This window comes from Salmo salar, chromosome 14 (assembly GCF_965601325.2).
Source record: "Salmo salar chromosome 14, fSalSal1, whole genome shotgun sequence".
Lineage (NCBI taxonomy): Eukaryota > Metazoa > Chordata > Actinopteri > Salmoniformes > Salmonidae > Salmo > Salmo salar.
In genome coordinates this window covers 88,003,228-88,028,820 of record NC_138304.1, presented here as the reverse complement: position 1 = coordinate 88,028,820, position 25,593 = coordinate 88,003,228, and the positions used below count along the sequence as shown (strand labels likewise).

The 25,593-nt window shown below is 42.9% G+C and overlaps 1 protein-coding gene across 1 annotated transcript in view; it reads right to left on the bottom strand.

Annotated features, from left to right (window-relative positions):
- Positions 1 to 25,593, bottom strand: part of LOC106570400 (CUB and sushi domain-containing protein 3) — a 738,870-nt gene that overhangs the window by 279,238 nt on the left and 434,039 nt on the right. The window contains exons 22-25 of the mRNA XM_082961236.1: positions 23,108 to 23,296; positions 6,162 to 6,331; positions 4,778 to 4,934; positions 305 to 496 (exon numbers count right to left, since the gene is read on the bottom strand). Of these exons, the coding sequence (XP_082817362.1) occupies positions 305 to 496; positions 4,778 to 4,934; positions 6,162 to 6,331; positions 23,108 to 23,296 (708 nt within the window). The remainder of the gene's footprint in view (positions 1 to 304; positions 497 to 4,777; positions 4,935 to 6,161; positions 6,332 to 23,107; positions 23,297 to 25,593) is intronic.

Here is a 25,593-nt window from a genome sequence, read left to right as displayed (position 1 = left end):
GGGACCTTGTGGTTACTTTTTCTTCTGTGGTTAACTTGACATAAAGAGAGAAGAGGAAGGGCTTGGGTTGTGCTAGAGTACTGTTCTGCTGCTAGGTTAACTGGGAGAAGCACTGTGGGCTAATATTAGTTGAAAATAGATGAAGGGAGCCGTCTACCAATCCGCTATGCTAAGAGATGTCAGTTGTTCCTGACCATAGGAGTTGACCAGTGTGGGTTGTGTGTGTGTGCATGTGTGCATACAGTATGTCTGTGTGTGCTTGTATATGTACACGTGCACAGTCCTTTTTACTTAGTTCCCTTACCGATGCAAGAGGGCAGGACGTTGTCCCAGGCACGTCTCTCTCCGGTCATACACTTGAGAATTCCGCTGCCGTGCAGGGTGTAGCCAGGGTTGCACCTATAGGTGATGGTGCTTCCAGAGAAGTGTCCCTGGTCGTTGACCTTGAAGCCAAACTGGGGCACCCCAGGGTCCTCGCAGTGGGAAAGCTCAAAGCCTGGAAGAAAGGGGGGGCAATCAATCAAATGTATTTATAAAGCCCCTTTCTCTTGGGCAGTTGTCAAAAAGGTCTCTATAGTAACCTGACTTACACTCAGAAAAAAAGGTTATAAAATAGGTTATAAATATGGTTTGTCCCCCCAAACATTATACCTGTTTGGGCTTCTTGCGGTCAATGTGCAGTCTACAAATTATTTGTAATTAAAATGGTTCTTTGTAGAATCCTATCCCTCCACAAAGAACCCTTTTCAAACCCTTTTTTCCAAGAGTGTAGACTCCAACGAACAAGCAGAAGCACAGTGGCCAGAAAAGACTCCCTAGAAAGAAGACACATGAAGAGGAAACAGGCTCAGAGGCTCATCTTCCTTTTGGCAGTGTAGGACAAGGTCCCAATGTCACACACCTGGGTTCAAATAGGATTGGAGCATTCGGTTCAGCCTGCATAAAGTTCCATATGGTCGGGGCTTACACTTTTTGGGTCTACTCAATTGGTTCCATCCATTACCTCTGGCGAGGTCAATCAAGCTCAGCTTTGAAACACTTTTTGATACCAGGTCTGTGATGTTAACACAAACGTTACCTTCGCTAGCGTGAACACAAGCACGCAGGCATGGAGGCATATGATTTGACCACACACATGTTTTTGGCATTCTTTCTTCTTTTTTGGGTCATTAGTGCAATGACCATCCCGATCTGCCGTTTCCTGTTATTTCTGTGCTGCTTGCGTTGCATGTATGACATTAGAGGCTCAGAGACAAAGTTAAGGCGGTCGTTATAATCAGTCAATACGGCTGAAAATTTGACTGGAGGATCCCACTGGGCCCGCAGGCAGGGATGGGGCCTGTACTAAGCAGGCAGAACAATTAGGATTAAGCACTTGGTTAATTTGGAGATGTGTCTGGAACTTTTGGTCGGTACATGAGGCGCGTGGGCCGGCTCTCTGTGAGAGACACTTCCTGTTATTATCTTCTCATAATTGTTTTCCTTCGCACTCATCATCACACAGCATCATAATTACACAGCGAACTGAGAGGAATAGGAAATAAATATTGATATTACCCTTTCTTCTTGTCTTTCAAAACGCCACCACACATCTTAGCGTAGCTGACAATTTCATATTTACAGGTTTGAACTCTGCTCTCTCATAGGAGAATGCAACCAAGCTAAAATGAGACGTATACCTCAGTCCTCTCCTCAGAACAATGACAGCTACCTTTCAAAATACAAAACCCTGTTCCATTTGCTCCACCCGCCCCTCCTCCAATTAACTGTACACCCTGAACTTGGGAATAAACGTTAATGTCTAGCACAGCACTCATAGACTACTTAGTAGTTACCATGACAGCAATGTACTGTACTATACTGAGAGAAAAACAAGGTTGACTGAACTTAACATAGTGTGTGGTGGAGACAGGATGATACTGGGACTGACTAACGGTGGCAATTTTCACCTAGCACACTGATTACACGTTAATTACAGGTCATTGTCTCATAGGATTCAACCGGAAACAAAAGTCTGGGTCCGGAAAATACTTCGACTGAGTTCTTTTTATTTTTTAATCACACTCCAACCATTGTGGTGGCTGAACTGTGGTGGCCTCGCCGCTTGCTACTTGACTGTCCCAAATTACAACCTATTCCCTATAGTGCACTACTATTGGATAACCAATAGGGCTCAGGTCAAAAGTAGTGCACTATACAGGAAATAGGGTGTCATTTGGGATTTAGCCCTGGGCTTCCACTGACCTTTATTATGCAATCAAACAGCTAATCTTGCAGGTGGAATGAAATCTCCCACTAGACACGGATTTAGTAGATTGCCCACCAGTGGGTTAATAGTTTTTTCTCTCTCAGAACTAACACCCTGTCCAATGTTACACAGGCTAGCTACCAGCTAGCGCAACAAATGGTATTAAAGATGAATGCGTGTGGTTTTTATGTGTCTGCGGTGGTACATAGTCTGGTTTTGTGTGAGGGGCAAGGACAAGGTCAACAAAGACAAGTGTAGAAGTTATTTTTCAGGGAACTGATAATACCATGGACCAAGCTGTGGAATATTCCCTTGAAATCCACTCCTGGCTGTCAACAAAATTCTAATGCCCTTTAAAGGGGCAATCTGCTGTAAAAAAAAATTCAAAAAGTTATGAAGCAATCACCCCTTTAAGTCGTACTTGTTGTACAGTGCAGATGGAAAGACTGACTGTAGTGGGAAAATAACTGGTGTGTGATTATATATCTAGAGTGAACACCTGACACTCTATTTCTCATAAATATCAATATGATTGGGAATCCTGACAAAGATGACGTAACACATCACATGACCAGCTACTTTCACATACAGCCCATGTCCCACTCCCACAGGAAGACTTATATTAGGGTCCTAGCTAAATCGTCAATCATAGGATGACCCCATCCCCCGCTGAATCCATAGGAACCAAGGAAACATTTTAGAATAAGCCAATAATAGATCCAGTAAAACGCATTGACTAACAATTTGTAAACAATTGTTCAGCAAATCCTTAACACATGCCTAATAACCACCTGTTAATGAAAGTTATTAGAGTTAATGCAGTAAAAAGACATTGAGCTGATGCATACCCCAAAATGTTTGTAGAGGTGCTGAGTAACGCAGGGTAAACTGTATAGAAATTAGAGGTCGACCGATTTTAAGTTTTCATAACAATCGGTAATCGGCATTTTTGGACGCCGATTATGGCCGATTACATTGCAATCCACGTGGAGACTGCGTGGCAGGCTGACCACCTGTTACGCGAGTGCAGCAAAGAGCCAAGGTAAGTTGCTAGCTAGCATTAAACTTATCTTATAAAAATCAATCAATCTTAACATAACCACTTTTTATTATACCTTTATTTAACTAGGCAAGTCAGTTAAGAACAAATTCTTATTTTCAATGACAGCCTAGGAACAGTGGGTTAACTGCCTTGTTCAGGGGCAGAACAACAGATTTGTACCTTGTCAGCTCGGGTATTCGATCTTGCAACGTTTCGGTTATTTTCTTAAAATCAATACACAAGTATATTTTTTTAATCCTGCATATTTAGTTAAAAGAAATTCATGCTAGCAGGCAATATTAACTAGGGAAATTGTGTCACTTCTCTTGCTTTCAGTGCAAGCAGAGTCAGGGGACATGCAGCAGTTTGGGCTGCCTGGCTCATTGCGAACTGTGTGAAGACCATTTCTTGCTAACAAAGACTGTAATTAATTTGCCAGAATTGTACGTAATTATGACATAACATTGAAGGTTGTGCAATGTAACAGCAATATTTAGACTTAGGGATGCCACCCGCTAGATAAAATACGTAATGGTTCCGTATTTCACTGAAAGAATAAACGTTTTGACCATGTTAATGACCTAAGGCTCGTATTTCTGTGTGTTTATTATATTATAATTAAATCTATGATTTTATATTTGATAGAGCAGTCTGACTGAGCGGTGGTAGGCAGCAGCAGGCTTGTAAGCATTCATAAACAGAACTTTCCTGCATTTGCCAGCAGCTCTTCGCAATGCATGAAGCACAGCTCTGTTTATGACTTCAAGCCTATCAACTCCCGAGATTAGGCTGGCAATACTATAGTGCCTATAAGAACATCCAGTAGTCCAAGGTATATGAAATACAAATGGTATAGAGAGAAATAGTCCTATAATTCCTAGAATAACTACAACCTAAAACTTCTTAACTGGGAATATTGAAGACTCATGTTAAAAGAAACCTCCAGCTTTCATATGTTCTCATGTTCTGAGCAAGGAATTTAAACGTTAGCTTTTTTACATGGCACATATTGCACTTTACTTTCTTCTCCAACACTGTGTTTTTGCATTATTTAAACCAAATTGAACATGTTTCATTATTTAGTTGAGACTAAATAGATTTTATTTATGTATTATATTAAGTTAAATTAAAAGTGTTAATTCAGTATTGTTGTAATTGTCATTATTACAAATATATAGATATAAAAATCGTCCGATTAATCGGTACCGGCTTTTTTTGGTCCTCCAATAATGGGTATTAGTATCGGCGTTGAAAAATCATAATCGGTCGACCTCTAATAGAAATAGGGAAAAAAAGTCACACTTAATATTATGTTCCAAACAATTTAATGGGTAAAACTAACCAATGTTTAGGCAACGCAGTGCCTTCTTCAGGGTAGAAACGTTGGTTAGTTTTACCCATTAAAGTGTGTGACTTTCTTTCCTTATTTTTATACATTATAACACATGTTATCAGAACCACTGCACACTGACTGGTTGGTAACTTACTAGAGTAAACCAGCTTGAAGCCCTCTCCGGTGGACTCCGGGTCAGAGTAGAACTCCAGCCACAGGTGGTTTGAGGTACTAATGAGAGTTAGACCCAGCATGGATGAGCCTGTGAATGCCCCTAGGACATGGGCCATGCTGTCTTTACCATCATAGATCTGCAGAGAGAAGAGTTCCCTTTAGTTCAGTTCTGTTCATTGCAAAGTATGACTTTGTTTTCATGAACTTCTATCTCAAGGCCATCAGACTGTTAAACAGCCATCACTAACATTGAGTGGCTGCTGCCAACATACTGACTCAACTCCACCCACTTTAATAATGGGACAATTGATGTAATCAATTTATCACTAGCCACTTTATATTATATAATGTTTACTTACCCTACATTACTCATCTCTTATGTATATACTGTACGCTATACCATCTACTGCATCTTGCCATCTGATGTAATTAAATCTATCATTAGCCACTTTAAACAATGCCACTTTATATAATGTTCTCATACCCTTCATTGCTCATCTCATATGTATATACTGTACTCTATACCATCTACTGCATCTTGATGTAATGTATCACTAGCCACTTTAAACAATGTCACTTCATATAATGTTTTCATACCCTGCATTGCTCATCTCATATGTATATACTGTACTCTATACCATCTACTGCATCTTGCCTATGCCGTTCGGCCATCACTCATTTATATATTCTTATGTACATATTCGTATTCATTTGTTTACACTTGTGTGTATAAGGTAGTTGTTGTGAAATTGTTAGGTTATATTACTTGTTAGATATTACTGCATGGTCGGAACTAGAAGCACAAGCATTTCGCTACACTTGTATTAACACCTGCTAACCATGTGTATGTGACAAATACATTTGATTTGATTTGATATGTCATTGTAATGTCAAGTGTGTAAAGTATTGCCTTTTTAGTCTGATTATTAGCACTGTCTAAGTACCGGATTACATTTTCTAATGGTTTATGACAGGAGAGGGTAGGTCCTTGTTAAAGATGCCCATTCTTAACTCAATGAGAGCTGCTCTTGAGGCAACATGTTGTTAAAATTCAGTTGGATTCCAGGCTACTGTAGCCAGCATAAGGCCATTGATGAGATTAAGAATCCATGCAACTATTTATCTGGCGCAGACAAGGCTTATTACCATGGACAGAATCCACATGCTTAAGTGTCATTGACCATCACAGGAGTACTATACACTCCAGCAGACAGAGAGAGAGAGAGAGGAGGAGAGAGAGAGAGAGAGAGAGAGAGAGAGAGAGAGAGAGAGAGAGAGAGAGAGAGAGAGAGAGAGAGAGAGAGAGAGAGAGAGAGAGGAGAGAGAGAGAGAGAGGAGAGAGAGAGAGAGAGAGACACCAGTACCTTGAGAATGTCCCCCTGTGCCAGATGGAAGGTCCTGGCAGAGATGTTGATTCCCTTCCCAGCCTGCACCTGGATGCTGTAGATGCACTCATGGTTGTTCTCGTAGTTCATTGGGTAGTTTGGCGACAACATAATCCCCTCATTGTTTACGACAGATGAGCCGCACTCGGCTACAGGATGTAGAGAGTGTAAAAATGGAGGACAGAAGTAGAGAGAACAAAACAACACCATCGGAAAGTGCATGTGACAACAACGGTCTATCGTCAGGGTAATAAAAATGTCAAACTTTTTCTTTGTACATGACATTTTACATACACATCATTTTCAGTTCATATATAACAGCACGTTTGATCACATGTATTTACATACAGTACTAGTTCACCACTATGGACATATCCTGGATGTAAATCACATGAAACATGAATCGTCGCTTTCTTGTTCTGATTCCTGCCTCGCATTTTGTGCCTGGATACCATAGATGTAAACCATCTAGAGGGCTCAGAAGCAAATCTGGAATTGGAACTGACAGAATAGACTTCCTGGGTTATTATTATTATTCATGTTGCTGCTCAGAGCTCAACTACAAGGCCTGGGATCGGGGCTCTGGACCCTGACACTGAACAATAACCATCAAATTCAGAGTTAATGGAACAAAACCCCGTAAAAGCAGATGTATTGCTACCCATCATGCATTTTGCAGAGGGGGAGCTTTGGCGGGTGGTGCATAAAGCAGCCGCGACAGCAGCTAGGGTGATTTATTTAATGCCCCATGCGCCGTTTCACTCACCGCCACTAGATGTTATGACGATATTACTAGTATCATATTTTGAATAAATCACAACAGTTATCGCATCCATTAAAATAATTACCTTTACACTCTATCTCTCTCTCCATATCTCCAAAAAACCCATGTTAGGAACAATGTGAATTTTTGTGTTCGAGACAAGAGCTCCCTCCCCTTAAATTACCCTTCTTCATCACTGTTACCTCACTGTGTGTGTGTGTGTGTGTGTGTGTGTGTGTGTGTGTGTGTGTGGTGGGGGGCACATCAGGGGAGAGAAAAAAACTTTTTTGAGTAAGGAGCTTTTGACCCCCCGAGGTTCAACTTCAGTCCAAATCTCCCAGTGTAAATTAAATACATCACATTAAAACTGACTGACTGCTGTTAAGAGCAGGACCATGGCACAACTTTGAGTGTGTCCTAAAAGTACGAGTCACACACATTGTTGGCAGTGAACCCCAGACACTCAAGACTCAGGAAGTGCCTTGTTATATTGTCAGAGCTGCACATCTACAGTCTCAGCCAGGGGAAGGATGCTGCTCAGACGGCACTGAGGAGGGAGCAGCATTTTGCATGGGACTCTGACTCTCCCTGCTCTTGGTGTCTGAAGTCATTTCCGTCTGCTGCCGACAGTCTCCACTCCCCTGAGCCAGGTCCCTGGTTGGGTCTGATCCACGCGGTGTGATACAGTGTGATAGACAACTTGAAGACAGCCCTCTTTTTTTAACAGCCCTGTGCCGTGAGGCTGAGGACTCAGAGACAGGGGAGGCAGGAGGAAGAGGACGAGAAGAGGAAGACGGCCAGGGGTTAGATTATCTTTAAATCCCATCCTTGCATTATTGCTCAGACAAAAGAGGGGTCAGGGACGAGGTGGCTTTAAGAAGCAGGGATCATGAGTAGGAGGGGTGCTGGGTTAGGGTTATAGCATGTTTGTGTGTGTGTTGGCATACGCTTGTGAGTGCGTGTGTGTATCTGTGTGTGTAGTGTTATGCGAGAGCTGCAAAGCCCCCATTGCTATTAGAGGAGTCTACGAAGGGTGGTAGTTAGATTGGGAGAAATCAGTGCATCAGAGAAGAAGGAGCAGCTTTGATCAAGGCCCCCCAAGAAGAGTAGCAGCAGCTTTGGCAGCGGCTAATGGGGATCCATAATAAATACAAATACAGCCAGCCAGGTAACATTATACTGTAGGTTTTAATCAGCCCCCCACACAGCCAGCCAGGTAACATTATACTGTAGGTTTTAATCAGGCCCCCCCAGCCAACCAGGTAACATTATACTGTAGGTTTTAATCAGGGCCCCACAGCCAGCCAGGTAACATTATACTGTAGGTTTTAATCAGGCCCCCACAGCCAACCAGGTAACATTATACTGTAGGTTTTAATCAGGGCCCCACAGCCAGCCAGGTAACATTATACTGTAGGTTTTAATCAGGCCCCCCCAGCCAACCAGGTAACATTATACTGTAGGTTTTAATCAGGGCCCCACAGCCAGCCAGGTAACATTATACTGTAGGTTTTAATCAGGGCCCCACAGCCAGCCAGGTAACATTATACTGTAGGTTTTAATCAGGGCCCCACAGCCAGCCAGGTAACATTATACTGTAGGTTTTAATCAGGGCCCCACAGCCAGCCAGGTAACATTATACTGTAGGTTTTAATCAGGGCCCCACAGCCAGCCAGGTAACATTATACTGTAGGTTTTAATCAGGGCCCCACAGCCAACCAGGTAACATTATACTGTAGGTTTTAATCAATTTCTTATTGTTGTTGCATTGTCGAGAAGTAAGCATTTAATTTGACGGTGTATACCATGTGTTTCCCGTACATACGACTAATACAACTTGAAAAGCTAGGAGGGAATGATGTGTGTTTAGTTATTAACAGCCATCATTACTATAAATCAAATCAAATTAATTTTATTGGTCACATACACATGGTTAGCAGATGTTAATGCGATTGTAGCGAAATGCTTGTGCTTCTAGTTCCGACCTTGCAGTAATATCTAACAAGTAATCTAACAATGTCACAACAACTACCTTATACACACAAGTGTAAAGGACAGAATAAGAATATGTACATATAAATATATGGATGAGCGAGGGCCGAACGGCATAGGCAAGATGCAGTAGATGGTATAGAGTACAGTATATACATATGAGATGAGTAATGTAGGGTATGTAAACACTATATAAAGTGGCATTGTTTAAAGTGACTAGTGATACATTTATTACATCCAATTTTTTATTGTTAAAGTGGCTTGAGATTTGAGTCAGTATGTTGGCAGCAGCCACTCAATGTTAGTGATGGCTGTTTAACAGTCTGAATCCCTTGAGATAGAAGCTGTTTTTCAGTCTCTTGGTCCCAGCTTTGATGCACCTGTACTGACTTCCCCTTCTGGATGATAGCGGGGTGAACAGGCAGTGGCTCGGGTGGTTGTTGTCCTTGATGATCTTTTTGGCCTTCCTGTGACATCGGGTGGTGTAGGTGTGCTGGAGGGCAGGTAGTTTGCCCCCCGTGATGCGTTGTGCAGACCTCACTACCCTCTGGAGAGCCTTACGGTTGTGGGCGGAGCAGTTGCCATACCAGACGGTGATACAGCCCGAAAGGCTGCTCTCGATTGTGCATCTATAAAAATGTGTGAGTGTTTTTGGTGATAAGCGAAATTTCTTCAGCCTTCTGAGGTTGAAGAGGCGCTGTTGCGCCTTTTTCACCACGTTGTCTGTGTGGGTGGACCATTTCAGTTTGTCCATGATGTGTACGCCGAGGAACTTCTCCACTACTGTCCCGTCGATGTGGATGGGGGGGGGTGCTCCCTCTGCTGTTTCCTGAAGTCCACGATCATCTCCTTTGTTTTGTTGACGTTGAGTGAGAGGTTATTTTCCTGACACCACACTCCGAGGGCCCTCACCTCCTCCCTGTAGGCCGTCTCATCGTTGTTGGTAATCAAGCCTACCACTGTAGTGTGGTAGCAATATGGAACATGTTTGTGACAGAGCACACATGCACACACACAGACACACACACACCAGACTGCATGACACATGAGACAAAATTATGAAATAGAGCACTTCCATTAAAACAAGTGCCTACTGCACAACCACCAATAACCAGTTAGAATGGTAATCCTGCGTGTTCAGCTTTCTATTCGAGTGGATCAAGGATCTGTTGCAAGCAGGCCAGATCATTTCATATTTGTCCTATTGTTACTGTGCTAGTGGGGTGTGTTTGTGCGTGTGTGTGGCCTGTGTATGTGTGTGTCTGTGGGGGATCCTTCTTGTTCATTTTCAGGTGATAACCTGCCTGAAATGGTTCTGATGAAGTAGCTAATAATTGGTCCTTTCTGAGCGGAGGTGGTTTCCTTTGGCCAGCTACTCTGTGCCTTGTAAGGCAATGAGATAGGACCCAACTGTACAGCTGGTTTGGAATAAAGACAGGGGTTATTTATTTACGTAATTTATTGACACACAAAAGATGTGTCCTGAATCCTGACTGAAGCTATTTCTCTTGTCCCCTCAAGCATTAGTGTGTTGCTTTGAGAGAGAGAGAGAGAGAGAGAGAGAGGAACCAGCCACAGTATACACAAAAAGACACAGGTCAGTCATCATCAGGTGTGACTGCAATAATGGACATTTTGGCCAAAACAAAACAATCAACATCAATCATCCAGAATGTTTTTTGGGACATTTGATCTAAATCCTACCAAAATGGAAACAGTTCATTCTGGAAACAACCTGTTTATTGTTTAACACAGTTTATACTAAACTAATTGCTTGGCACTCAGAATTAAGGAGATGGATTGGGGGTAAGGCCCTGCGATAGACTAGCTTCCTGTCCAGGTGGTTGTAACGATGTGCGCTGAGAGTCAGGAAGTTCAGGGAGCGAGTGTTTTAATAAATAAATAAATTAAACATAATACAAAACAAGACACTGGAACAATGCACAGACAGGAAACAAAAACAATGAGGACCCAAAGGGAGTGAGACATATAGGGCAGGTAATCAAGGAAGTGATGGAGTCCAGGTGAGTGATGACGCGCAGGTGCGTGTAACGATGATGACAGGTGCGCACCATAACGAGCAGCCTGGTGACCGAGAGGCCGGAGTGGGAGCACACGTGACAGTGGTGTACTTGAACATCAAGCTGCTTAGCAATACAGAAACAGGACATAGGCTCCTGCCTTACGGACCGTTTTGGCTTAGACAAGACTACTTACATCCTACTGGGTAAACCCCAACCCCTGTAGCCTGCAGACAGCCTGGTCCCTTAGTAATACAAATCTGAGGCAACACCATAGGTTATGATGGATTTCAGCTCGACAATGAAGGGAGCTAGTGCTCCTGTAAACAAGGAAACAAGCACATTAGAAAATGTGAGTAAGGTGGGGAAACAAATCCATTGTAAATGCAGCAGCGAGTGACACAGGCGAAACATTCCCAAAATTGCTTTATGATGGAATATGAACTTGTGAGCCGAGGGAAACAAAAGACAGGTGGAAAGGAATCTGCAATGCAGTGCAGTTTAGGTCAAAAGCTAAAATTACTCAGACAGATAATCAGACAAAAAGAATTCTCAAGTGCAATTCCAATTATTTACACACAGCCACCTGTTCTCACTTCAGAGAGGGAGAGAGGGTGTTTGTGTGTGTGTATGCATGCATGAGTGTTTGCCTACGTGTCTGTCGGTCGGTGTGAATAGGCTTTATATAATCACAAACACACAGGAAACAAAACCCCAACCTGCTCACAAATCTTCCCACCTGATACAGTATGTTTGTTCAAAGACTCCAAAAAGCTTTAGAGGATCCCAAAAGAACAATGGATTCAAGTTGTTTTTGACTTTTTCTACTTTGGCTTGATACTGTAAATGGATAGACAACACCAACAAAGCTTTAGCCTACTTTACCGACACTCCTGTGTACAGAAATCCCAATCTGAGATCTACACAGTACATATATCACTCTTCCTCGCCTCTCCTAAAGGCAGCCCCCCGCACCTCTCTGATTCAGGGGTTGAGTTTAATGCGGAAGACACTTTTCAGTTGAAGGTATTCAACTGGGGCGGCAGATAGCCTAGTGGTTAGAGTGGTGAACTAGTAACTGAAAAGTTGAAAGATCAAATCCCTGAGCTGACAAGATAAAAAATCTCTTGTTCTGCCCCTGAACAAGGCAGTTAACCCACTGTTCCTAGGCTGTCATTGAAAATAAAAATGTGTTCTTAACTGACTTGCCTAGTTAAATAAATTAATTCAGTTGTACATCTGACTAGGTATCTTCCTCTACTCTTCTCTCCCTCCTTTCCAAAATCCCCACAGTTTGACTCCTGGATGTTGCATTAAAGCAGGATTAAACCGGAGCAACACTTCTTTTGCCTAATGTTAATCAATGAAAGTCCTCTGTTATCCATTTACTCCCAAATTAAAATCCTACTGCTTATTAATGCTAAGAGAGAGTGAGAAAGAGAGAGGCACAGCCTAGCTGACGTCATCAGAGCAAAATACTTAAGCTCTGTCTCCCCCCGGACTGGGCTTGATGGAATATCAAACAGAAAAACATATAGACATTTACAATAATAAAGAAGGGAGGAACTCCTTGCCTTCATGCAATCTGACCTGATTACACTGATTACACTGTTGTGTGCCCTTCTTTTACTGCATCATTGTTCAAAGATAAAATGGGCAGAGACTGGGAGGGGAGGAGCATGGACTGGGAGGAGGGAGGAGCATGGACTGGGAGGAGCATGGACTGGGAGGAGGGAGGAGCATGGACTGGGAGGAGGGAGGAGCAGGGACTGGGAAGAGGGAGGAGCATGGACTGGGAAGAGGGAGGAGCATGGACTGGGAGAAGGAAGAAGCATGGACTGGGAGGAGCATGGACTGGGAGGAGGGAGGAGCATGGACTGGGAGGAGGGAGGAGCATGGACTGGGAAGAGGGAGGAGCATGGACTGGGAGAAGGAAGGAGCATGGACTGGGAGAAGGGAGGAGCATGGACTGGGAGGAGGTAGGAGCATGGACTGGGAGGAGCATGGACTGGGAGGAGCATGGACTGGGAGGAGCATGGACTGGGAGGAGGGAGGAGCATGGACTGGGAGAAGGGAGGAGCATGGACTGGGAGGAGGGAGGAGCATGGACTGGGAAGAGGGAGGAGCATGGACTGGGAGAAGGAAGGAGCATGGACTGGGAGGAGGGAGGAGCATGGACTGGGAGAAGGAAGGAGCATGGACTGGGAGGAGGGAGGAGCATGGACTGGGAGAAGGGAGGAGCATGGACTGGGAGAAGGGAGGAGCATGGACTGGGAGGAGGGAGGAGCATGGACTGGGAGGAGGGAGGAGCATGGACTGGGAGGAGGGAGGAGCATGGACTGGGAAGAGGGAGGAGCATGGACTGGGAGGAGGGAGGAGCATGGACTGGGAGAAGGGAGGAGCATGGACTGGGAGGAGGGAGGAGCATGGACTGGGAGGAGGGAGGAGCATGGACTGGGAGGAGGGAGGAGCATGGACTGGGAGAAGGGAGGAGCATGGACTGGGAGGAGGGAGGAGCATGGACTGGGAGGAGGGAGGAGCATGGACTGGGAGGAGGGAGGAGCATGGACTGGGAGGAGGGAGGAGCATGGACTGGGAGGAGGGAGGAGCATGGACTGGGAGGAGGTAGGAGCATGTACATACTGCAAACCCAGAGCATGTTGGTGGGCTGAGTTAAAAGGCTCTACCCCTAAAAACATCCTGTAAAAATGTCACACTTACATGCTCAGCTGGGCTCATCTATGGTTGGCCAAGTCAGCAAAGCTGCATGTGTGTGTATGTGTGTGTTCTAATTAAAAAGGGTATGTGTCGCTGAACTTGAACCTCACCATTCATGGCGTCATCTATAGATCTGCCCCCAGGTCTCTAGGCCCATTCAGTCCACTCAACCATATCAGTCATATCCTGTATATCCCGGTACATCACCAACTCCCTGGAGTCTCTCCACAGTGACCCCCCAGGAAGAATCTCTACTCTACTCCACACATGCTGCCTCCCAAATACCACCCTATTCTTTCTTTAGTGCACCAGGGCCCAAAAGTAGTGCACTATAGGGATAATAGGGTGTGATTTAGGACACAGCCTGTGTATTAACTTCCCCTTCCTCTTTTATCATCTGGGAGTGTCAAGAGAAGATAAGGGGACAGTCCCATTGTGGCAAACACACCATGTGTCCAAAAGAATAACAGGAGGGAGCAAATTGAAGGGGAGGATCATGGGAGATATGAGTAGAGTGTCACTGCTGGCGCCATCGCCACTAAAGATAAGGTGCGTCATGTTCATGTTATTTTTTATTTTTTGCTCTTCACCGTTCACTCGCACACACACACACATGCACACACATGTACACTGTAGTGCATGTACCTAAGGTCTGTAATGTAGATAGTCATCTTTTGCTGTTTGGTGGAAGTGAAATAAATTAGGCACTGGGATGCATGAGAGAGAGAGGGAGAGAGAGAGAGAGAGAGAAAGAGAGCGAGAGAGAGACAGAGAGAGAGACAGAGAGAGATAGAGGGAACGAAAGATGGAAGGAGGGAGGGATATGCTCTGTTGGAGCCTACAGACGATGATAAAGCGATGCCATTAGGAGATGGAGTGTGGAGGATCCTCTTTAAGCCATCACCACACTGCAGGCAACTCAGCAGTTAAGGTACTGTCTCTCTCTCTGCTTTTTGGCTTTAGACAGGGAAACAAACCACTGTGTCTGTTCTGGCTCTTCATCCCAGCAGCTGGATACCATGCACCTGTCGCTGCACTGATCTCTGAGACAGAAGTGTCCAAAACTATCAGATTTCATTAGGTTTCGTGGATTTCAACAAACATTGTGTTCTAAGTATAAATGCTTTTATCTACCTTCCCAGGGACTACAGTTGAAAACTAGCCAGCTGGCACATTTACAGGAATGTTGATTGATATCCAAGGTCCCTAACAAATAAATGCAATAAATGAAATTATAATTATAGCCATTATTATAGGGTAACAATAAGGGTATGACCTGGGTAGTTTTAATGTACTTAACATTTTAACTGGTAGGAAACATAGTATTATGACTACTGGTGTCTCTGTATTCCAGGAACAAAAAGAGTGAACACCTTTAGACTTAATCTAATGGAAGGGAAAATATATTCTGCACCCTCAGAGATGTGCTAACGCATATTAACCAGTTGATGGAACAGACACGATCCATATCACAGTGAGTCATTGGTTGCGTCTCAAAAGCCACCCTTTTCCTTATGTAGTGCAATACTTTTCACCACGGCTCGTAGGGCTCTGGTCAAAAGTAGTGCAACTATGTAGGGAATATGGTGGCTTTTGGAACAGAACCACAGTCATAAAATAAACTGCAGGGAGGGATGTCCCCTGCCGGTTAAAAAGAACCCCAGCAATGTATCAAAATTCAGACTTAATTCACAGTCAAAATATTATTTTAATATCTATGCTAATGATTATGTTCATCTCTGTGTGGGTTATTATATGGGTTATTTGGTACAACAACAGAACAATGAGCTGAGCATTCTGAAACCAACTGATGGCCATTTGAGGCTGCTGCTTTTCTTTCCAATATATTCCTCCTGCTTTTATAGCAAGCAATCAATCCTTTGACTTCTTTAGGAAGAGAAAAAGAGTGTGGGATTGATACCTTTATATTAATAATTGATAATACTCACTATACAAGTCATTGGATCACGAAACGGCAATGTGTGTGTGTGTGTGTGTGTGTGTGTGTGTGTGTGTGTGTGTGTGTGTGTGTGAGTGTGTGTCATAATAAACTGAGTTTATTGAGTCAGAACTAAGATAATGAGATACCAATCTGCCTCAGAGCAATGTTTATCAAAATGGTGTCTCTTTACCCACAATGAATATGTGAATATCCAATGGCTAGTAAAGATTAAATGTTTCATATTGCATTCCAATAGGAGCCGCTTCACAGTAGGACCATTTTACATTTTATTCATTTAGCAGACGCTCTTATCCAGAGCGACTTACAGTAGTGAATGCATACATTTCATTTTTTTTCTTTCCCATACTGGTCCCCTGTGGGAATCAAACCCACAACCCTGGTGTTGCAAACACCATGCTCTACCAACTGAGCCACACAGGACCACCATAGGAATCATGCTGTCACAGCACTGAGATTTCAAAGCACACCGAGGATAAAGAGAAACAACAAATATAACCAGTTGAAATATCTGGTTTGTGACAAATATGGGGTGGCCATTTTGATTTGAGAATATTGGTGTCTACACTATACCCCATGTGGAATGCTGATGGGACAAACTGTCACAGTTTGTCAAAATGTGTAGATCTATTATTAAAATCTACATCCCCTCAGGCCTTTCTCTCTTTGCTTATCACATACAGGTAACTGCAAAAATAATGGTGTCACATCCTTCCAATAGAGTTCCAGACAGTTGTAGAATCTATGCCAAGGCGCATTGAAGCTGTTCTGGCGGATTGTGATGGCCCATCACCCTACTTTATATTGTAGTTTCCTTTATTTTGGAAGTTATCTGTACATAACACCCTTAGGGCCAATGCAAAATGATCGAAATCGACCTCAATCTAATAAAGCAATATTATTATTTCCTCTCTATCCCCAAAACACACAAGTCTCTTCTTTCTCTTATCTGTGGTGTTGTCAAGACGAAGGTTTCTCTAATGAGGCCCAAAATGGCTCTCTCGTTAGTTTGTATGTTCTAGTGTATGTACACTAGCAGTGAAAAAATGATATCCTCATTATAAACACAGAGAATGCCACCAAAGAGGCTCCCTATTCCCTATGTAGAGCCCTATAGGGCTCTGGTCAAAAGTAGAGCACTATAAAGGGAATAGGGTGCATCTGGGACTCAGACTTTAGGGCTCTATTGCTTTATTCCAGAGGACCTGCATCCTTCCATTCACCAGTAGTCTATTGTTGTTGTCTCTGTTCTAAGACTTACACTGAATGCAATTATCCAAACCGATGGGTGTGTCAAATGGCACCACCCATTTGGGACGCAGCCCATATCGTAAATGTTTACTCCATGTCTATCAGAGGGCTCATCAATGATCAAAAATGATCTTCTTCAGGCTAGGGTTTATTTTTCTCCACTTCCTGTCTGACTGATGTGCCCAAGGTTAACTGCCTGTTACTCAGGCCCATTGGATAGAAAACACTTTGAAGTTTGTAGAAATGTTAAAATAATGTATGAGACTATAACACAATTGATATGGTAGGAGAAAATCCAAAGAAAAAACAACCGAAAAAAAATCTTGGAGCGCCCATGCTCTTCCAACGGAATGTAGAGGATCATATCCAAATCCAGCTCCCAAATAGCAATTCCTATGGCTTCCACTAGATGCCAACAGTCTTTTTGCAAGGTTTCAGACTTGTTTCTTCCCAAACGAGGAAGAATTTTGAGTTTTAGTATTGGGAATCAGAGTTGGAAATCAGTCTGTGCGCGTGACGAAGAGGACACGCACCTGCTTATTTTGCGTTTCTTTTGAACATATTTCATACGGAAAGAACTATTATTGTTTAGTTACATTTTAGGGTACCTGAGGATTAAATAGAAATGTATTTTGACTTGTTTTAACAAAGTTTAGCGTTAGCTTTTTGGATTCCTTTCTCTGCATGTTGAACGCGTGGATTACTCAAATCGATGGCGCCAACTAAACAGACTTTTTGGGATATAAAGAAGGATTTTATCTAACAAACCGAGCATGCATGTTGTAGCTGGGACCCTTTGGATTGCAAATCAGAGGAAGATTTTCAAAAAGTAAGTGAATATTTAATCGCTATTTGTGATTTTATGAAGCATGTGCTGGTTGAAAAATATTTTGATGTGGGGCGCCGTCCTCAAACATGGCATGCTCAAACATCGCATGGCATGCTTTCGCTGTAAAGCCTATTGTAAATCGGACAATGCAGTTAAATGAACAAGACTTTAAGCTTTTAACCAATATAAGACACTTGTATGTACGTTTAATATCCATCATTTTTATGATTATTTATTTGAATTGTGCGTCCTCCAATTTCACCGAAGTTGTCGACAGGTGTCCCACTGGCAGAACTCCTCGCCCTAAGAATAAATTTTGGAGCAGTGGCTTCTTCCTTGCTGAGCGGCCTTTCAGGTTATGTCGATTTAGGACTCATTTTTACTGTGGATATAGATACTTTTGTAGGCAAGTCGGTTAGGACATCTACTTTGTGCATGACACAAGTAATTTTTCAACAATTGTTTACAGACAGATTATTTCACTTATAATTCACTGTATCACAATTTCAGTGGGTCAGAAGTTCACATACACTAAGTTGACTGTGCCTTTAAACAGCTTGGAAAACTATAGTTTGTTAACAAGAAATTTGTGGAGTGGTTGAAAAACGAATTTTAATGACTACAACCTAAGTGTATGTAAACTTTCGACTTCAACTGTAAATGTATTACGCATCCACCAACCTAGCCTATAACAGTGATGCACCGATTCTTGTTGCCACCCATTCTAACAGGTGTTAGTGACAGCAATGAACAAATGGAGCCACATTTTACGCTCTCGCCTTATACGAAAAGGTTGTGTAATATGTGATCACGTGACTGTTATTGCACCCAGTGGAAGGGGCATGGCATCCCTCATAAATGCCACCTGCTGTGATGAATGTGCCTATAACAAACAGATTGGAAGAGGAAACACATTTTACAGTCAGGAGAGATTCATCTCGAAGAATATCATTAAACTGAAGAGAGAAGGAAAGTACAGATGTCTGTTGATTGGGTAAAAGCATCCCAGTTGGATACAGATATGGGATCTTAATCTGAGTCAGTTTGCCACAGCAGGAAAATAATCTTGCAGCAACAGGAAATGTAAATTATTACGTGGATTATGTGCAGGAAAGGAAGAATCAAATTAAGATCCTACATCTGTTCATGTCTTATAAAGGTGGGTTGATTTTTTACATACAGTATGGATTGTACAGTGCAAGATTAGACCGTCGTGATGGTACAGTGCGGATTGTACAGTGCTGCCAAGAGGAATAGGACGTTCATGAATGCAGAGAGCATGGTGTACATGTTTTTTTTTTTTTTTTTACAATTTAGTCATTTTGTTTTGGGGTGGATACAGTTTGTGATGGATGGCTGGGAAACTTGATGCTTGTGCCACACATGATGCTTGTGCCACACATGATTCATACACTGTAGGTTTTAATCCACATCCCACACTCCTTTAGCCTCCCAAAAAGCTTACATTGCCCACTGTATTGATGATAAAAGGCTAAACTTCCAGGATATTGTCACGCCCTGGCCATAGAGAGGGTTTTATTCTCTATTTTGGTTAGGCCAGGGTGTGACTAGGGTGGGCATTCTATGTTCCTTTTTCTATGTTTTGGTATTTCTTTGTTTTGGCCGGGTATGGTTCTCAATCAGGGACAGCTGTCTATCGTTGTCTTTGATTAGGAACCATACTTAGGTAGCCTTTTCCCACAGGGTTGGTGTGGGTAGTTGTTTTCTGTTTGGTGTGTTCACCTGACAGAGCTGTTGCGTTTTGTTCCACTTTGGTTTTTTGTTTCAGTGTTCAAGTTAAAATAAACATCATGAACACGTACCACGCTGAGCTTTGGTCTACTCCTTCTTCCACAGACAACCGTTACAGATATAGACCATCCCAAAAAGTATTCTGTGCACAGATTCTTCTGTTTTTGTCACTGCCCACTGTGTACTCTACACAAGAAGTGTATAGTATACCTGATGGCATTTTGAAAAGTCATGCCAAAACACAAATTAGCAGCCTTGTTTTTCTAGTCACTCTCAAGATTACAGATCTGGCACCAACGAACACCATGAAAAATGAAACGACAGAAACAAGGCAAGTAAACAAACGACACGCACTCACAGCGTTGACAAATGCATATCATTATTTTTTCAATTAATATGAAAAATTACTTGTGACCTTCCCAGCCCTGAATTATTTTATTTTTGGGCTCCGTTGGAAATATCTGAAAAGTTCTCCATTATTATAATTACAAATCTGTTTATTCCCGGCAGTTAGGGCCCGGACATTATACATGTGTGGATAAATTCCAGCGGATAGTGTTTTATTCAGACACGTCTGGGATTTGATGGATGTTTAGCGGTTGCTGGATTCCTTTTACTTGGCTCCGTGTGGCAGAATGCACGGAGAGATACAATCCAGGAACATCTCCACATGATAGCATGAATTGTAAATCTCTATACTCCTCGAGCAGCTGGTGTCATACCAGGGAGGACGCCGCAGTACGTACTGTAGAAACTGGAAGAGGCAGGTTTGGTGGGGGAACAAGAGCGCTAGTTTCCTCATCTGAGGAGGAGGATACTGGGGAAATACCTGGGTTCAAATATTATTTGTTTTTATCAAATACTTTTGAATGATTGATTGAGCCTGCCTGAAGTACCAGATGGGTGGAATGTGCACTTCTGGGATGATTCCATGGCTCAATTAAGTGGAGCTAAACTACTTGAAAGAAAAATACCAACGAACCAAGGTCTGGGTACCCCACTGCATAGGTGGTGTAGCAGACTGGGGTTTGCTTGGTACATTGTGACAGTGAGATTCATAGCTCACTCCACAGTATCTCTATTAAACAGCATGCAGTCATGCTAGTCTCTTTGCATTAGCCTTGTTGACAACTCATCTGACCTCTCCCAGCTTGTTAGTGATACACAGAGACACTCCCCTACAGGGACAGAGGACAAGGGGCAGATTGGGTTTGATGTAGACAGATCAAGAAAGCCAGACACAGACACAGGGCTCTATGCATCTAGCTGTGTGCCTGCCTGTCTGTCCGCCTGACTGTCTGTCTTTGCGTGTGTCTTCGGGTTTACTGTGGCATATCTTAAACAGAGTACCCAACACCAAAGGTTCTTAAATGGTTCTTCCTCAGCTGTTAAGGTTCTTTGGAAAACTCTTGCCTGACAAAGAACCTTTGAGTTAAGTGGGGGTCCTTGACGTGGCATCGAAGGTTCTTCAGAATTCTAAAAGGTTATTGAAATGTATGGAAGCCTTCAGATGTGTCCCTTTCATAGCATACACATAGCATAACACATTGGTGTTAACCTGTTGGGGCTAGGGGGCAGTATTTTCACGGCTGGATAAAAAAACGTACCCGATTTAATCTGGTTACTAATCCTACCCAGTAACTAGAATATGCATATACTTATTATATATGGATAGAAAACACCCTAAAGTTTCTAAAACTGTTTGAATGGTGTCTGTGAGTATAACAGAACTCATTTGGCAGGCAAAACCCTGAGACATTTTCTGACAGGAAGTGGATACCTGATGTGTTGAATTACCTTTAAGCCTATGCCATTGAAACACACAGGGGTTGATTAATGTTTTGGCACTTCCTATTGCTTCCACTAGATGTCACCAGCCTTTACAAAGTGTTTTGAGTCTTTTACTGTGAGATCTGACCGAACAAGAGCCATGGAACGGTGATGGCCGATTAGACTCTGGCGCGCGAGTTCATGTTGGGTACCCTCGTTCCAATACGTTATAAAAGAGAATGCATTCGTCCACCTTGAATATTATTCATGTTCTGGTTAAAAAAGGCACTAATGATTTATGCTATACAACGTTTGACATGTTTGAACGAACGTAAATATATTTTTTCCCCTCGTTCATGACGAGAAGTCCGGCTGGCTTAGATCATGTGCTAACAACACGGATCTTTTTGGATATAAATGATGAGCTTTTTTGAACAAAACTACATTCGTTATGGACCTGGGATTCCGGGAAGTGACATCTGATGAAGAGAATCAAAGGTAATGGATTATTTACATAGTATTTTCGATTTTAGATCTCTCCAACATGGCCGTTTGTCTGTATAGCAAAGCATATTTTTCTGGGCGCAGTGCTCAGATTATTGCAAAGTGTGATTTCCCAGTAAGGTTATTTTTAAATCTGGCAAGTTGATTGCGTTCCAGAGATGTAAATCTATAATTCTTTAAATGACAATATAATATTTTACCAATGTTTTCTAATTTTAATTATTTAATTTGTGGTGCTGACTTGACTGCCGGTTATTGGAGGGAAACGATTTCCTCAACATCAATGCCATAGTAAAACGCAGTTTTTGGATATAAATATGAACTTGATAGAACTAAAAATACATGCATTGTCTAACATAATGTCCTAGGAGTGTCATCTGATGGAGATTGTAAAAGGTTAGTGCATCATTTTAGCTGGTTTTATGGTTTTGGTGACCCTGTCTTTGAATTGACAAAACATTACACACAGCTATTGTCAATGTACTCTCCTAACATAATCTAACTTTATGCTTTCGCCATAAAACCTTTTTGAAATCGGACAACGTGGTTAGATTAAGGAGATGTTTATCTTTCAAAGGGTGTAAGATAGTTGTATGTTTGAAAAATTTGAATTTTGACATTTATTTGGTTTCAAATTTGCCGCTCTTGAAATGCACCTGCTGTTGATAGGGTGCACCACGGGTGGCACGCTAGCGTCCCACATAGCCCCAAGAAGTTTTAAGTAGTGTTGATTCAAGAGTTCGAGTAACACTGTAAAGAGTTAAATTAACACTCATGGATATAACCATCCCATTTAATGTTCTTCGGAGAACCTAAAATGGTTCCCCTATGTGATCGCTCTGAAGAAACCTATTTGGTTTCAACTGGAACCTTAATTCTTTAAGAGTGTAGGCCCTCCCTACTCCTTCTCAGTGCTCAATAAGCAAGGAAACGTCCATGGTGAACAATATAGATCAGTGATCCTCAACCATGCTCCTGGAGAGCCAGAGTACTGCAGGTTTTTGTCCCAGCTCAGCAGTGAAACAACTGATTCAGCTAATCAAGCTGTTGTTTGAAGATCAATCACTTAGCTAAGACTAAACATGCAGGCGCAAGGCTTTGTCTGGAAACCTTACTATCTGTCAAATCCTTGCTACCTCCGTCTTTGTTTCCTCAATAACTCCTCTCAAAAGGATCTTGGATCCATTCCTCCAATGCAATTTGAGAGGAATTGAGGAAAGAGATGGAAGGAATGAAGGAGTTGACAGTAAGGTTTTCAGAAAGCCCATCACTGAGAATCACTGTAATTACATATAAAATAAAATCATATCAACCACAAGCATTGTAACAATAGTTGTAAGGGAATGAAAACAGGTGACCACGTACCCACACACCTTGGCAGAGGTGCGCTCCACATGCGCCTCCCTCCACCCAGGCAGATGACCTCTGGCACCCCCTCTAGCCGGTAGCCCATGTTGCAAGAGAACGTCAGGGTGTCCCCGATGCCAAAGCCGTAGCCGTTCCTCTGTCCGAACTGTGGCATCCCCGGGTCCTCACACGGCTCCAAGTTGTACTCTGAAGAAGGAGGAGAGAACTGGTGTTATGTCAAACTTTTGGATCATGTACATTCAATGAGGGTTTGTTTGAATGCAGAGCATACGTATGTTTGTACTCCAAAGAACAAGGAGATGAAACATGTCAGATAAACAAGATCAATAATGTAATTGACATTCCAGTGCATAATAAAGTGATAATAAAATGTCAATAAAAACCTTTGAAACAGTGTAGTCACCTGTAATGTACATTCACATCAACAGGGCTTGACTGAATGCAGTACATATGCTACTCCAAGTTGTAAAGAACAGGAGGAGAAGTTGTGGCAAGTTAATAAGTACGGAAGAGAAAAATAAAACACGAGGGGCGGTGGTACTTGGAGATTTGCACGATAGTACTTAGTAAATAAATTGCAATATTTTGAGAATAAAGTCCAAATGAAATTTGGTGAATAAAGTGGCAATCTTTCAAGAATAAAGTGGCAATATTGCGAGAATGAAGTCGCAGTTATATTTCAAGATTAACATAGGGGATTTGGTTAATTGCATGCCTCCCTAGCTCCCTGTTTCTGTGCCCGCGACTGTTGAAATACCTGAGTTAGATGACCTGGTGAAACTATACTTTAGAATTGGCTTTAGTAACAAGGAAATCCTTGCTCTTTTAGCACACAATAACCAATAATTACTTTAAGTATTAGGCACAGTAGGAAGAGGTTGTGCCACAGATTATTTTCAGAAGGAGGAACCTTGGTTACATACATAGGTAGAGATGGGCAGGTTGTGTGTGTGTGTGTGTGTGTGTGTGTGTGTGTGTGTGTGTGTGTGTGTGTGTGCGGGCGGTAAAAAGTAGGAGCAAAACAAACAAATGGCCATCACTCTAACAGTGAAGGCTCCTCAGAGGAAGAAGTGGAGGACCATCCTCCTCAGTGAATTTCATTCAAATAAAAATAGTAAAACATTAAAAAAGTTATCCTTTTTAGATAAAACTATAGTAAATATACACTGCTCAAAAAAATAAAGGGAACACTAAAATAACACATCCTAGATCTGAATGAATGAAATAATCTTATTAAATACTTTTTTCTTTACATAGTTGAATGTGCTGACAACAAAATCACACAAAAATAATCAATGGAAATCCAATTTATCAACCCATGGAGGTCTGATTTGGAGTCACACTCAAAATTAAAGTGGAAAACCACACTACAGGCTGATCCAACTTTGATGTAATGTCCTTAAGTCAAAATGAGGCTCAGTAGTGTGTGTGGCCTCCACGTGCCTGTATGACCTCCCTACAATGCCTGGGCATGCTCCTGATGAGGTGGCGGATGGTCTCCTGAGGGATCTCCTCCCAGACCTGGACTAAAGCATCCACCGACTCCTGGACAGTCTGTGGTGCAACGTGGCATTGGTGGATGGAGCGAGACATGATGTCCCAGATGTGCTCAATTGGATTCAGGTCTGAGGAACGGGCGGGCCAGTCCATAGCATCAATGCCTTCCTCTTGCAGGAACTGCTGACACACTCCAGCCACATAAGGTCTAGCAATGTCTTGCATTAGGAGGAACCCAGGGCCAACTGCACCAGCATATGGTCTCACAAGGGGTCTGAGGATCTCATCTCGGTACCTAATGGCAGTCAGGCTACCTCTGGCGAGCACATGGAGGGCTGTGCGGCCCCCCAAAGAAATGTCACCCCACACCATGACTGACCCACCGCCAAACCGGTCATGCTGGAGGATGTTGCAGGCAGCAGAACGTTCTCCACGGCGACTCCAGACTCTGTCACGTCTGTCACATGTGCTCAGTGTGAACCTGCTTTCATCTGTGAAGAGCACAGGGCGCCAGTGGCGAATTTGCCAATCTTGGTGTTCTCTGGCAAATGCCAAACGTCCTGCACGGTGTTGGGCTGTAAGCACAACCCCCACCTGTGAACGTCGGGCCCTCATACCACCCTCATGGAGTCTGTTTCTGACCGTTTGAGCAGACACATGCACATTTGTGGCCTGCTGGAGGTCATTTTGCAGGGCTCTGGCAGTGCTCCTCCTTGCACAAAGGCGGAGGTAGCGGTCCTGCTGCTGGGTTGTTGCCCTCCTACGGCCTCCTCCACGTCTCCTGATGTACTGGCCTGTCTCCTGGTAGCGCCTCCATGCTCTGGACACTACGCTGACAGACACAGCAAACCTTCTTGCCACAGCTCGCATTGATGTGCTATCCTGGATGAGCTGCACTACCTGAGCCACTTGTGTGGGTTGTAGACTCCGTCTCATGCTACCACTAGAGTGAAAGCACCGCCAGCATTCAAAAGTGACCAAAACAT